The sequence below is a fragment of the Amaranthus tricolor genome, chromosome 4, assembly GCF_026212465.1.
Source record: "Amaranthus tricolor cultivar Red isolate AtriRed21 chromosome 4, ASM2621246v1, whole genome shotgun sequence".
Classification (NCBI taxonomy): domain Eukaryota; kingdom Viridiplantae; phylum Streptophyta; class Magnoliopsida; order Caryophyllales; family Amaranthaceae; genus Amaranthus; species Amaranthus tricolor.
This window is the reverse complement of record NC_080050.1, coordinates 22,468,040-22,482,086: the sequence shown is the minus strand read 5'-3', so window position 1 is coordinate 22,482,086 and position 14,047 is coordinate 22,468,040. Positions and strand designations below refer to the sequence as shown.

At 31.5% G+C, this 14,047-nt stretch overlaps 1 protein-coding gene across 1 annotated transcript; it reads left to right on the top strand.

The window, feature by feature from the left end:
- Positions 1-618: 618 nt before the first annotated feature.
- Positions 619-6,050, top strand: LOC130811525 (protein WALLS ARE THIN 1). Its single transcript, XM_057677850.1, has 6 exons — positions 619-1,121; positions 1,255-1,317; positions 1,615-1,731; positions 2,330-2,735; positions 4,679-4,830; positions 5,507-6,050. The coding sequence occupies exons 1-6, from the start codon at positions 901-903 to the stop codon at positions 5,676-5,678; spliced, it is 1,131 nt and encodes a 376-aa protein (XP_057533833.1). The 5' UTR covers positions 619-900; the 3' UTR covers positions 5,679-6,050.
- The last annotated feature ends 7,997 nt before the right edge of the window (positions 6,051-14,047 follow it).

The window sequence follows — 14,047 nt, the reverse complement described above, 5'->3', positions numbered from 1 at the left end:
TTAGTTTAATAATAAGAAATCTAGTGGATAATCTATAGAAAAAATGGCAGCAAATTTCTAAACAATTTGAGGAAACACATTTTTCGAAATTCCAAGTGATAAAGAATAATAATACATTGAATACACGAATTTTTCCAAAAGTTGTCCATAATCTTAGACACTTTGAGCAACACATTATTCAATATGCAACAGATCAACCTATGACCATACAAGCATTGAAGATAAGAAAAGGGGAAAAAAGAACAGTAAGGTAGATGTATTAAAATAAAATAAAACAATTAATTAATACTTTTGTAATATTGAGTAAATTTATTAATGATAGAAGTATTTAATTAATTTACAAAAGAAACAACAGGATGAAGAAGACAAGTGAATGAATGAGAGAGAAAATGAGAGGTGGGAGGGTGATAGTGGGGTAGTAAGTATTAAGAGAAGACACGCATGGGAAGGAGTAACCCACCACCCCTCGTGCGTGCATGCTATCTATTTTTCCATCAATGGCGGCTTCATACCACTCTCTTCTTTCATTTCTCCCTTTTTTGCCAACTCTCTCTATTACCCATGATTATTGGCATGCTTCCAAACAGAACCTTGTTCCTTATTTACAATTAAACATACTCTATGTCTTTTCACCTTAGCAACACTAAAGATACTCCTATCTGTGGAAGACAACCAAATACATTTGGAACCCTTTTTTATTTTTATTTTTTTAAAATGAAAGAGGTCCCACATGTAGGGCTTATAGGAGTAGGGACCCAATCCCAAATCTCCCCTTAATTCCTCTTATATTCTTATATTTATACCCCAAACTTTGGTCCAATAATCTCAACATCTTCTTCATTCTTTCCCTTTCTTTTTCTCCTATCCATATCTTGTTGAACTAGTATAGGATTGGCATCAATGGCGGATTGTGGTGTCTCTAGTTCTAAAAGGATGTGGTGTTCCATACCCGAGAAGTTCCAACTGCATGGCGCTATGCTGGCGTTGCAGTTTGGTTATGCCGGGTTTCATGTTGTCTCTAGAGCTGCCCTTAACATGGGAGTCAGTAAACTTGTCTTCCCTGTTTACAGAAATATCATCGCTTTACTTCTCCTTCTTCCCTTTGCCTATTTTCTTGAAAAGTATGATCATAAATCACTTTTTTTTTAGTTTTCTTTTTCTAACTAAAATTTATGTATTAAAACTTTACATTCTAATAGCAGTGCTAATTGCTTTTTTTTTTTCCTTTTGATTCATCTTCCGTTTCTCTATCAGGTCCAAGAGGCCAGCTATGACTATGTCCTTCATGGTTCAGTTCTTTTTTCTGGCACTTGTTGGGTATGTATCACATATAAACAATCATGTAACAAAGTAAAAACCTTACATAGATTTAATCCACACTAAACACTATTTTAGTGTACATAAATCCAAAATAGCAAGTATTTTCCAGTGATTCTACTTGATTGTACTTATCTAAGTAAAAATACTTGCTATTTTAATACCTTTTAAGATCGGTATACAATGTCCATACAAAGACTTTCTCTATGACAAACTTAGTGCATGCAGTCAAATAAGAAAAATTCATAAAAGGATGTCATGAAAATATTACTGACCTAGCTAGTGATCTTTTAACAGGATAACAGCAAACCAAGGATTCTATCTACTGGGTTTGGACCATACGTCTCCCACTTTTGCATCTGCTGTTCAGAATTCAGTCCCAGCTCTCACCTTTCTCATGGCTGCACTTCTCAGGTCACATTTTCTATATCCTCATAAACATCACACAAGTACACACATGAGACAGAAACCATGTTGTAAATGATGATCCATATGACATATTATACTAATGCTCTAATTATTAGTTTAAGAATTTAGTTGAGTTGGTTTTTGAGAAGGGTATTAAAATCGACGTGATAAAAGATTAAAGGTTTCAAATTTCATTCAAATGTTCTATTGAGTGTAATATATTCGCATCAAGTATGAGGAAAATATGCGTTTATAATACACTTTAAGCTTAATAGGCACTCGTGTGAAAGACTATATATGATGGAGTATATAACGTCTTCTACAGCTCCAACATTAGCAGCACAAAAATTTAATACTCGTGTTGTTATGAGTTTCATTGTAGAAAGCACAGTCATTTCTGGTTAATCAATGCAGGATGGGGATTCAATACTAAAATATAATTAATTAAAGTAATAACTAACAACAAACAATGGATAAGCATTATATAAATTTTAAAAATACATTAAATGTATAACTGGAAAACGCGGAGTATTAATACTAAAACTATGAGTCTGGGACAAATACAGCAGGACAGAGATAAAAATCTTGATTGTGGTTTGTGCAGGATAGAGAAAGTAAGACTAGACAGAAAGGATGGTATAGCGAAGGTGGTTGGAACAGCATGCTGTGTAGCAGGGGCCACAATAATAACATTATACCAAGGCCCTGTCATATATTCTCCGGCCAAAGAACTACATGACAGCACCCCAATGCTACTTTCATTAGGAGATGCTTCTGGAAAGAACTGGACTTTGGGCTGCATCTTCTTAATCGGACACTGTTTATCATGGTCTGGTTGGCTAGTTTTGCAGGCACCTGTTCTTAAGAAATACCCAGCAAGACTTTCAGTCACCTCCTACACTTGCTTTTTTGGGTTGATACAATTTGTGATTATTGCTGCAATTTTTGAGAGGGATTTTGAGGCTTGGAAGTTCCATTCAGGTGTTGAATTGTTCACCATTATGTATGCGGTAAGCAGCTCAATACTTCAAATACCTTTCAATAAGTACTTACTATAGGGATATGCTTGGGTCAGATTTGGGTCGCATCCAGCTCGACACTAATCCAGATCATATTTATTTTTTCTGGACCTGAATTCATAGGGTTTGAAAAATATAAAGCCAGATCTAGACCTTTAGAGACGGGTGGGTCTAGTGCTCAGATCTTAGTCCAAAACTATTTTTATGTTTTTGTTTAAGATAATAAAAAAAAACATTTAATCTAATTTTACGCCTCTCGTATAAAGTAATTTAAACATTTTTCAAGTAATAACAAGGATTTACTAATACTTTATACTAATGAGAGACCGAATATACAACATTTTCCATCATTCAAGTTCTTAAAACAAAATATTCAACAAGTCTTTTAATTTTCAAAGTACAAATATACAACTTACACATTTCAATTTCATAAACTAACAAATTTTCACGCCAAACAAACAAATATACATAATAGTTTTTATATATTTTTTTAAAAAAATTAATGTGAAAGAGTTTAAGAGGTGGATCCAAACCCTTAAATTAGCGTGGGATGGGGTCAAGTTCAAACACTTAGAATCTGAGCCCATGCCCATGCCCATCCCTACTCACTATAACATGAATAAAACATACCTATGGTTACCTCGTGAAATTTTGGACTAGTAACGTGTCTAAGTGTTCGTGTTGGCCATTTCTAAGGGTCATTTAGGTAAGAAATTTTACTTAATTTGGCCAAAGTGAAGTGTTCGATCAAGTGTCCCTACCCTTGTCTCTTAATGAATCATACTTGAAATGTTCAACCGAACGGGGATGACTTACTTTCATCACTTCACAAGAGTTTGGAAATTGATCAAACTATAATCCAAATCATCATTACTTTCCTAAAAGGACTGACATTTAGTGGACTATACAATATACAAAATATATTTGATTCCTTAACACTTCCACTTTTTGCGGAACTATTTTGCTTTCACGCTCCTAAAAAGTATCAACCGGTTAGTAGGCAACTATAGAAGAAAAGGCACTCATGGATTGGTTTAGGATATATAGACAATCCATATTTTCCAGAGTAAGAGATTGATAAAATTACTATGTTAATCATTTCAAAGTTTAAAGACAACCATCTAATTTCCTTTAAGATTCTAACTAATTCTAAAAATATCGTGTTTTTATACAGGATGTTTAATATTCACCAAAGATACAAGCATTAGTACATATATTTTGGAAAAAAAAAAAGGAAAATCCATTTTATTCAGCTTGTAGCCTAAATTTGAAGTATTTTATCAAAATCCTTTTAGTTAACGAAACTAAGATCATAAACACATCATATTTTTTGAAAAAACAAAAGAAAAATCCATTTCATTCAACTTGTGGCTTGGAATTTTGAGTTTTTGAAAATCCTTGTAAATAGTGTTAATAAGATGAGTGATAGAGTATCATTAAAAAGAAATTATGATAGGGTAGCCACAACTATTAGCTTATGATTCCAATTTAACGAGTCCACGATCATGAGCTGATCAAGCTTTGATTGAATTGGTTACCTAATATGTTACATTTTTAAGTGTCTTCTAATCTTCCCCAGACAAGGTCTTAAAATCAAGTCTCAGTTAGTTCTCTCTTTTTCTGGACCTGTACTGTAATCCAAAACTTTAAAAAAAAAAATCCAATAATTTTCATGATTATTGTACTGGTAACTCTGTAGATACCTTGTTATAATAAGTTTGGTGCACTGTCAACATTTCATCTTTATTAACTTTTGTGTAAACTTTATAATATGTTAATCATAAAATGGAATGCCAGTTAAACACTTTACAAGAATGCGGTGATGCAGTGCAACTAAACAAATAATAATTGAGTGTTGAAAAAGAAATGAGATAGTATTATATTTAGTAGTTAGGTTCTCTAGAAAAATTTCTAAGTAATGAATATTTATGCAGGGAGTGGTAGCATCAGGGATTGCTTTCGCTGTACAGATATGGTGCATTGATAGGGGTGGCCCGGTGTTCGTAGCTGTTTATCAACCTGTTCAAACTTTGGTTGTCGCTATTATGGCTTCCATTGCTTTGGGAGAACAATTCTACTTGGGAGGGTCTCTACTTATACCTTTCTTCTTATTTTACTTTCTCCTTCTCCCCCACCCACATACTTTTTCTAGTCAATCATCTAATTTAAACAAATAAATAAATAGTATTGAAAAATAATTCACATGCATCCAAATCCAAAAAACATAGATGGACTAATATATATATATATATATATATATATATATATATATATATATATATATATATATATATATGGATTAATTCTGCTAATACCAATTGGTTTTAAGATATAACCTCATTAAGTTTGAATATAGCTAACTCTTCTCTTGTGTGGGTTTTGTATCTTGTATACATGCCTAAATTTATCTTGGTATTAGTGCCGAGAATTTCCGATCAACTGGGAACAAAAAAAATTGATCTTTCATAAAAAAACAATTTGCGGGTTCGAAAAGAATGACATTGATTTTAGGATGGTACTTTATCGGATTTGTGTGTAGTCAACTCTAATATTATAATAACCCAAATTTTTCAAATGGATGGAAATAAAAACAAAAAAACATCAAAATATCAATCATGTAATTAAATGAGACCCATGTTAGGTAGTATTCCATTCCATTATACATAGTTGGATAACTCTGTTACAAAATTGATAATGTCACATTGTTGACTTAATTATAATGATTAGCCTATTAACTGAGAATAATACATATATGTTGACAGGATACTTGGAGCAGTACTGATCATAGCAGGACTATATCAAGTTCTATGGGGGAAGAGTGAGGAAGCGAAATTTGCCAAGGCGGCATTGCCGTCTACTGCAGAGCAAGGAAACAACAGAACATCAAAGTCCCTTACTCAACCACTCCTTCCTCCATCATCCGAAAATGTTTAAACGACAAACCGATCAAAGTCCCTTAGTCGATCAATGACCTCTTGACCCATCATCAAGGAAAAGGTTTAAGGACGATTTCGTTTGACAAACAAGCAAACTACTACTATTACTACTGCGTCAAGCAAGTTTGTTTTTTTTGGTGTGTTAAGTGGTTTTTCATTCAGTTAGTGTCCTCTCAATAGGAGATGGGCTAAAGGGAGTAAAAAGGAATAGGTATTAGGGAAGAAGGTGAAGATTTTTACTATGTTTTACGGTGTGTACCCATGTCTTAAGGGGGGCTAAAACCCCATCCACTCCAAGCCTTACATCTTAAATTAATGTTTTGATTTACAAGGAAAGAAAATGCAATTTCATCTATGAACTTATGTCCAATTTCCTATTCATCTTTTCCATGCTATGCTTCTAATGACTAATTTGTGATGATAAATGATACTCAAGAAAATCTCCATGATGAGATATTACACGCAGGAGAAACAATATAAATCAGTAAATGGAACAACCACTATAATAGATTATGACAGCAGAAACTCCATGATGGAATACTTTTTCCCGGATTTTTCGGGGGCACACCATTACGAAGGTTCCTTAACTATCAAAAGAGAAATATATTAGCATTCTATTCAACCCATTATTTCATTTAATTTTTCACACTTATCAAGATAATATTTTAATATTTAATATCTCTAATTATTTTTATTAAAAATTATAAAAAATTAATATTAATAATTTTTGTATTGAGACGAATTAAACAAGATCTTACATGACTATGTTTTAACTTATAGACTAAGAATAAAATACAAATTAAGAGTGATAAATAAATAGTGAAAAAAATAAATGGGACTAATGAGTAGAATAGGAGGGAGTATTAGATATTTGCTGGTGAGTACTATTATGTCTACCTGAATTTGCAGGGACAGTCATCGTTTTGGAGTTGCCAGTAAATTTGGAGTTGCTAAAAAATACAAAGCGGTCTTGTTTTTACACTATACTTGAGGTGAAAGTTGTAGATATGCAATCAGATCCAAATGAAGCTAGAATTAAATCAAGTTGACACATTTGAGAATTTAAGCTGTGAGCTTGTGACAATCTATGGTTTCGGTTTAAATATGCTGAAAGCCACAATATATTGAAACCTTCACAATATATTTTGAATCCCAAATTACATGGAAAAGAAGTTCCCAATAGGTTATAAAAAAGATGTAAAGTAGGAGAACACAACACCCAATTTCATAATGTGCATATAGAAAAATGATAAAATATACAACCTCAATAATTAATCAGATGATAAAATATACAACCTCAATAATTAATCAGGGCATTATCTTCATTAAAAAATTGAACAAGAAAGAAGAAAGGCCAAGTTAAAATGCAGTTACCATCCTAAAGTCCAAAATCTTTACAATAAATCAAGTAATTGGAAAACTTTAGGTGGGATTTAGGCCAAATTTAGAGATCCCAAGAAGGCATGGTGAGAAAGCATGTCTCATTAGGAAGTATAATTATTAATTAGTAGCATTAGTAACTTTTCATAAAAAAGGCTATTCTAAATCAAAAAATCAAAAAATAAAAAAAAAGGCAATTCTTTTACAGAGAATGCTTTAGCTTTTCCTGTGTGAATCATATCAATATATTTCAACCTAAACTGTATAATTCTACTCAAACTACCCCACAATGCTACCCACGCCTCTTCTTTTTAACTTTAACATAGGGTGGAGGAAACACCAACATTTAAACAATCATCAATCTTTAACAAAATATCCTCCAAATTGAACTACATATTAACATTTGGTGATTCGATATTCTAAAAAATGATTTCTACTGCTTTCTAACTCTTTCACTTAAAACTAATGATGGAATACTTTTTCCTAGATGAGAAATTTTTATTCGAAAATTTTAAAATACTATCAAAGAATCAACTCAACTAAAAGCTTAAGCTGATGGTTGAGGCCCCAAGATATGTTATATACTCTAACATGCCCCCTCACGTGAGAGCCTTTTGGACTAGAAGTGTGGATGCAACACAGACCCTCTTCATACCTAGTGCTAAATATTCCACTTTATATGAGGGTGGTTGAAATTCAAATCTGTGACCTCTTGTCACATTGGCTTCTGATACCATGTCAATTTAGGCTGGACTTATTGTTAATATCAGCATATTAACGGGAAAATACGAGGTGCACACACTTCATAAGCCAAGGAGATTTATACTATCCCAAAATCATATGGTAATGGTTAAAATGACTCCAATAACTTATAAAGTGTACACTCCATGTTCAATTTGTCGATGTGGGATAAATCATCCCAACACCCCCTCTTCACATGCGAACCCTCGTCAAGTTCGCATGTGGGAGTAATCAATTAGGGTAGGAACGCTGTTCTTTTCGAACCTACCATTTTTAATTTTTGATCGAACTATCGGCCCGGATACCATGTCAAGGAACTAATTTAACCAAAAGCTTAAGCTGATGGCCTCAGAATATATTATATACTCTGACAAATACCAAAAATGAGCAAACAAGAGCAACAACCATGGGCAAAAGATCAATCTATATTTTAACATGTACCAAGTGAATCTTCTCCATTTAGCAGGAAAGCCTTTTTCCTTATGTGATTAGGATTCTGAAATGTCAATCCATTAAAACCAGAATTTGAAGCATGATTGGCAACTGGAATTATATTCAAATGTTTAATTGCTTAGGAAAATCTAAATTTGAAAATGAAGAATTGAGCCATACCATAAGATTCTAAGAAGACGTAATATAGGCCAAATGTCGTAGTATGAAAATTCTAACAAGATAGATGTAATTTTCATGAATTTGAATGAAAAATCAAATTCTCCCCTTTCAAATAAATCTTACAATGTCAAACACTAAATCTTATTGATAATTGCTCTTATGTTTCTGACAAATTTGCTTCATTTTTAACGTTTTAAGAAAAATGTAACAATTTGAGGACCTAAAAAGTACGAGAGAAGGCCATAGAAGCAATAGTATCATATATCATATAGCACTAAAAGTTCGACTTATCTGATTGAATGTCTGAAATACAAAACAAAATTCAAACGGCGAACGAACAAAAAGAGTCTCAGAAGCAGAACTACGCATAATTTATCAAAGAAAGTCTTACCTAAGAATCGATGATCGATCAGTAAAAAAAACTTGTTAAAGTAGCATGATTGTCAAGGGAATGAAAGAAATTTTTAAACAACTTTTACATCAATTAGTAGTTTCTGCTTCTTTTCCTCTTCTCTTAATTTACCAAAAAGTTGAACCTTGAAAAATTGAACAACAACGAGGGTTAATGATTTCACGCTAGAGCCATGAGGCTACCAGTAAAATCAAGTTTCAAAGATGTTTTGATTAAATATGGAAGGGCAAAAAATTGGGCAAAACTTAGGCTTAAACCTAATTCCAACTAAGTATGTTTGAGTTGAAATTTTTTTACGTATACAAATTCGTGCAACACGAAGTTTGTTAGTATAAATAAATACATATAAATATAAATATAAATTTTTTTTTAAAAAAATGAGGCAATTGCATACTATAATTATGATATTAATAAAATGTAATAATATATATAAGTTTTCGTAAAAACATAATTATTGCTTGATTGAATAAATAATTATTGATTATATATTCTGCTCAAAATTAACAATTTTTGTGAAATTGACAATTTTGTAAAAATATTTGTACTGAAACTATATGGAACTATTTCAATTAATTTATGAAATGAAAAAATGTCGATTGATTTCAGTTGAAATAGTTTATCAATGTCCAAGGGTGTGAAATGGAATAAAATATAATGGTTATGATAAAAGAAAAATAAAGGTGTCTAAGAAATGAAGTATTTTATAAGGAACGCCAAACACCCACTTTTCAACAACTTTGCGAGATAAGAACAGCTCTTTTTAACGTTTTTGAATGTATTTTTTTGCTCAATTTATTGTCATTACTTTTTTTTTTTTTTCTGGATCCACTCCTGCATAGCGATAATGCTTATAATTCATGGCAAGTTTAGTCATGGATGACATAACAATAAGTTTAGAGTCCAATACTAATGATTTTCTCTTCTTAAACATCATCACTAAACTTATTACACAATAACTCACAATCAAGACTTTGATCACCGATGTTATTTTAAGGAAACATGTCAAATTTTTAGCTTTACTCACATGAAATGCTAGGGTGACGTTTATATCTAAGCATAAAAAATCACCAAAAATTAATGGATAATTTAACTTTTATATTCTTTAGAGGGCAACACGAACATTTATTAGACCACAACCTCACTATATTCAATTATACACATACTCAATTTATCATCAACACACTTTCACTTTGGTATATATATACTAAGGCAAAACCATATTTTTTAATACTATATATGAAATAACATTAAAAACTAAAACACCTAATTTCTTCAAAGCATTGAATTTGGGTAATAGAGTTTTATCGACTCTACAACTTCCACTTTTTATCTTCAAATTGTATGATTGATAGACTTAACATCATTAAACATTAAATATCTATTGATTTCAATAACATATGATATAATACCACTTTTAATCTTAGATGAAGCGCAAAGTCAATACAATGATTAAATTAGCACACTCTAATAATACTATAGAGAAAAAGAAAACTACCACCATCACACATCTTTCTAGTGCTGAATTAAACAACAATGTAACATTAAATTCATATTTCTTGTATTCTTTAATTAACTACATCTAACAGTGAACCAAATAGGGTTTCTCGCCCATTTTTTTCACATTTAGTGCGATAATTAAAACACGTTCTTACATATTTAGACCATTTATTGTAATTTTGGTTGTTTACATTTTTTAGAAATTCATGGGAAATTTTTCATCTATTTTGGCTAGTTATAATTAGAGTTTCTTTGGTGGTAATGATTGAGTTCTTAATTTTAAAAGGCGCAAGGTACATTAAGGCACAAAATATCCTTTTTTCGAGGCGCAAGGTGCAAGGTGAATATACAACCTTTTTTGTATGTGAGGCGCACAATTTCACTAAAAAGCTCTAAAAATGAAAACAGATTTAATGCTTGATACAACATGAAATTCATATCATAACAACATATAATTAAGATAAATACCACTTTATATTATAAAGTCATATGATAGATAAGTCGATATCGTAGTCTAGAGTTAACAAAGAAAAACCATAAAACAAAGACAAAAGTAAAGAAAGCAAATAGTGGTTCTAATCACTGACGTTTCATATAAGTATGTTTGCTAGCTACCATATAAAATATTCCTAAGATATTTGACAACTTAACGACTAATTAAACACATTTTGCCCATTAATATTACTGTTATTTTAAGTACAATATTACAATGCTATTCTATGGATTTTTTAAAAAATTTGCCACTACAACAAATTTAATCTTTAGTGATATATGTTTAGTGACATGTAATTAAAATGCCATTAAATCAAAAATGTAGTGACATTTACAGTGGCATTTATTTTCTTGTTACTACATTCCTTTTATATTGGTTATATAAATACAATATGTAAACTTGAGATTATTTTTTAAAGGTACGTATACTTGAGATTGATATTATGATATACTTCGTATTAATTAACAATATAATCTCTCTCTCCTCCTCTATCATTCTTAATCTAATACTCTGACTAAAATATTTGTCAATGTTGCAGAACCCTTTTTCATCAACTCTTACTGGGTCAACCGTTCGTTTCCCTTCCTACTTTTACATTCATTTTCACTCCAAAATTCCAGAAATTCATCTTGAAGTTGTATGTACTCAAAATCCTTCTTGAAGTTGAATTGTAGCACACTAAAAGTAACACACCATACCCATTGAGCTCTTACACTAAAAGTAGCACACTCATGTAGATTGAATGAGAAGAATGAGAATGAGAAGAGGTTGGTTGTTGCAGCCTGTCATATAGTTATGTATGCTTTTGAAATCTGTTTTCCAAGAAATTAGTTATAAGTACAATTAGTTAGAAGAAGAAGAGGAGGAGGAGGAGGAGGAGGAGGAGGAGGAGGAGGAGGAGGAGGAGGAGGAGGAGGAGGAGGAGGAAGAAGAAGAAGACACTCTGAGTTATTTTTTGGGTATTTCAGTCACTCGCAATGTCCACGGTCTATTTTTATCTCAGAAACAATATGCTGCAAAAATTATTGAACGTGCAGGGATGTCTAACTGCAATTCCAGTTCTACACCTGTTGACACTAAGTCAAAGCTTAGTGCCACTGCAGGCACTCTTTATGATGATCCTACTACATATCTTAGTCTTGCAGGTGGCCTACAATATCTCACTTTCACCCGACATGACATTTTTTATGCTGTGCAGCAAGTTTGTCATCATATGCATGCTCCGACTAATGAGCATATGAGTGCTCTCAAGCGTATTATACGCTATCTTCAGGGTACTTTATTCTATGGTCTGCATTTGTACAAATCTTCAGTCAATCGTCTTATTTCTTATACAGATGCTGATTGGGGTGGGTGTCCTGACACCCGACGTTCTACTTCTGGCTATTGTGTATCTCTTGATGATAATCTGGTTTCTTGGTCCTCCAAGCGACAAGCTACTCTTTCTCGTAGTAGTACAGAAGCGAAATACAGGGGTGTTGCCAATGTTGTTTCTGACTCATGTTGGCTCAGAAATCTGTTACTAGAGTTACATTGTCCTATTCACAAAGCCACTTTAGTATATTGTGATAATCTGAGTGCTATATATTTATCCACGCAATCCAGTTCAAAATCAACGCACTAAACACAATGAAATAGATATTCACTTCGTTCGTGAAAAAGTGGCCCGTGGCGAAGTTCGTGTGGTTCATGTGCCATCCTGATATCAGATTGCTGACATATTTACCAAACGGCTTCCGCGCATTTTATTTACTGATTTCCGGGACAGTCTAAGCATACGAGAACCTCCCGCTTCGACTAAGAAGGAGTGTTAGAATATATTCTTTATATATTCTATTATTCTGTATAAATTTTTGTAATTATATTCTTACCTTTATTTTAGCAATTAAGTTGTTAGTTTTGGAGAGTATTGTTAGTCAACTATCATCCCTTTATTTTAGCTAATCTCGTAGCTGTACAATAGCTTGATTCTAGCTTGTATTTTGTATATATATTTCCTTAATTAATCAATACAGGGCACTGAATTGATTTCCTTCAGTAACCATCAAAAAACATAGATAGTATGAAATATGATTTAGAAAAAAACTATTTCTCATAACTTTTTTGTACCTTATTTTATTTTCCAACAAGTCTGTCTTCTTTGCATGCAAATCATTTTGGTTTATTGATTGCGTCTTTTATATTTATATATATATATATATATATATATATATATATATATATATATATATATATATATATATATATACATATATATATATATATATACATATATATATATATATATATACATATATATATATATATATATATATATATATATATATATATATATATATATATACATATATATATATATATTTATATATATATATATACATATATATATATATTTATATATATATATATATAAATATATATATATATATATATATATATATATATATATATATATATATATATATATATATATATATTCAATCAACAATCTTATTTATACTTTATTTGCTTCCACTTGGTTGTATATTGATCATTTCACTAACAATAGTTTTACATTTTTGTATCCTTTTGATAATGTCATATGATATGTACATATACTCATAATATTATACCCTTTTATAATATAAGCATTGTGTCAAAACTCGACCGAGTTGACATGGATTTTTTTTGCATCATTTCAGGATCTCGCGATTTATAATGGTGTTTGAAAAACGGCATACCATCATGCTTATCGATTGTTTCTGACTGTTATGAATTGGACTTTACGGCTTGTAACAAACAATATTCAATATTCAGGGAGAGTTTATGCGAGTTTGGTTGTGTTGATATTTTTGACAAGATTGAATCCATAAAATAACAACGAAATGAGTATGGAAAATGTTGGCCTCTTAGGTTTTGATGATGACTTCACTTTTAAATAAACAAACATGTTTTAGAGATTGTCTTTTAGGTAAATATCCGATTTTGTTAAAATCGTTGATGAAGCCTATGACTTGGTTCGTTGAAGTTGTACGTGTCTTAAATATCCAAGAAGTTAGATAAATGCTTAGGATGTTAAAAGTAGACAGGCGGTCTACTGTTCCCAAAGTTGACAATCTGACGGAAGTTGTAGATGGAGACAGTACACTGTTCCTACGTTGCAAGTCTGGAGAAGACATCGGCTGGAAAACTGCAAATAATTTATTTTCTGTTTTTAAGTTGATGTAACGGTTAAGAGTTAAATTAGTTGCTT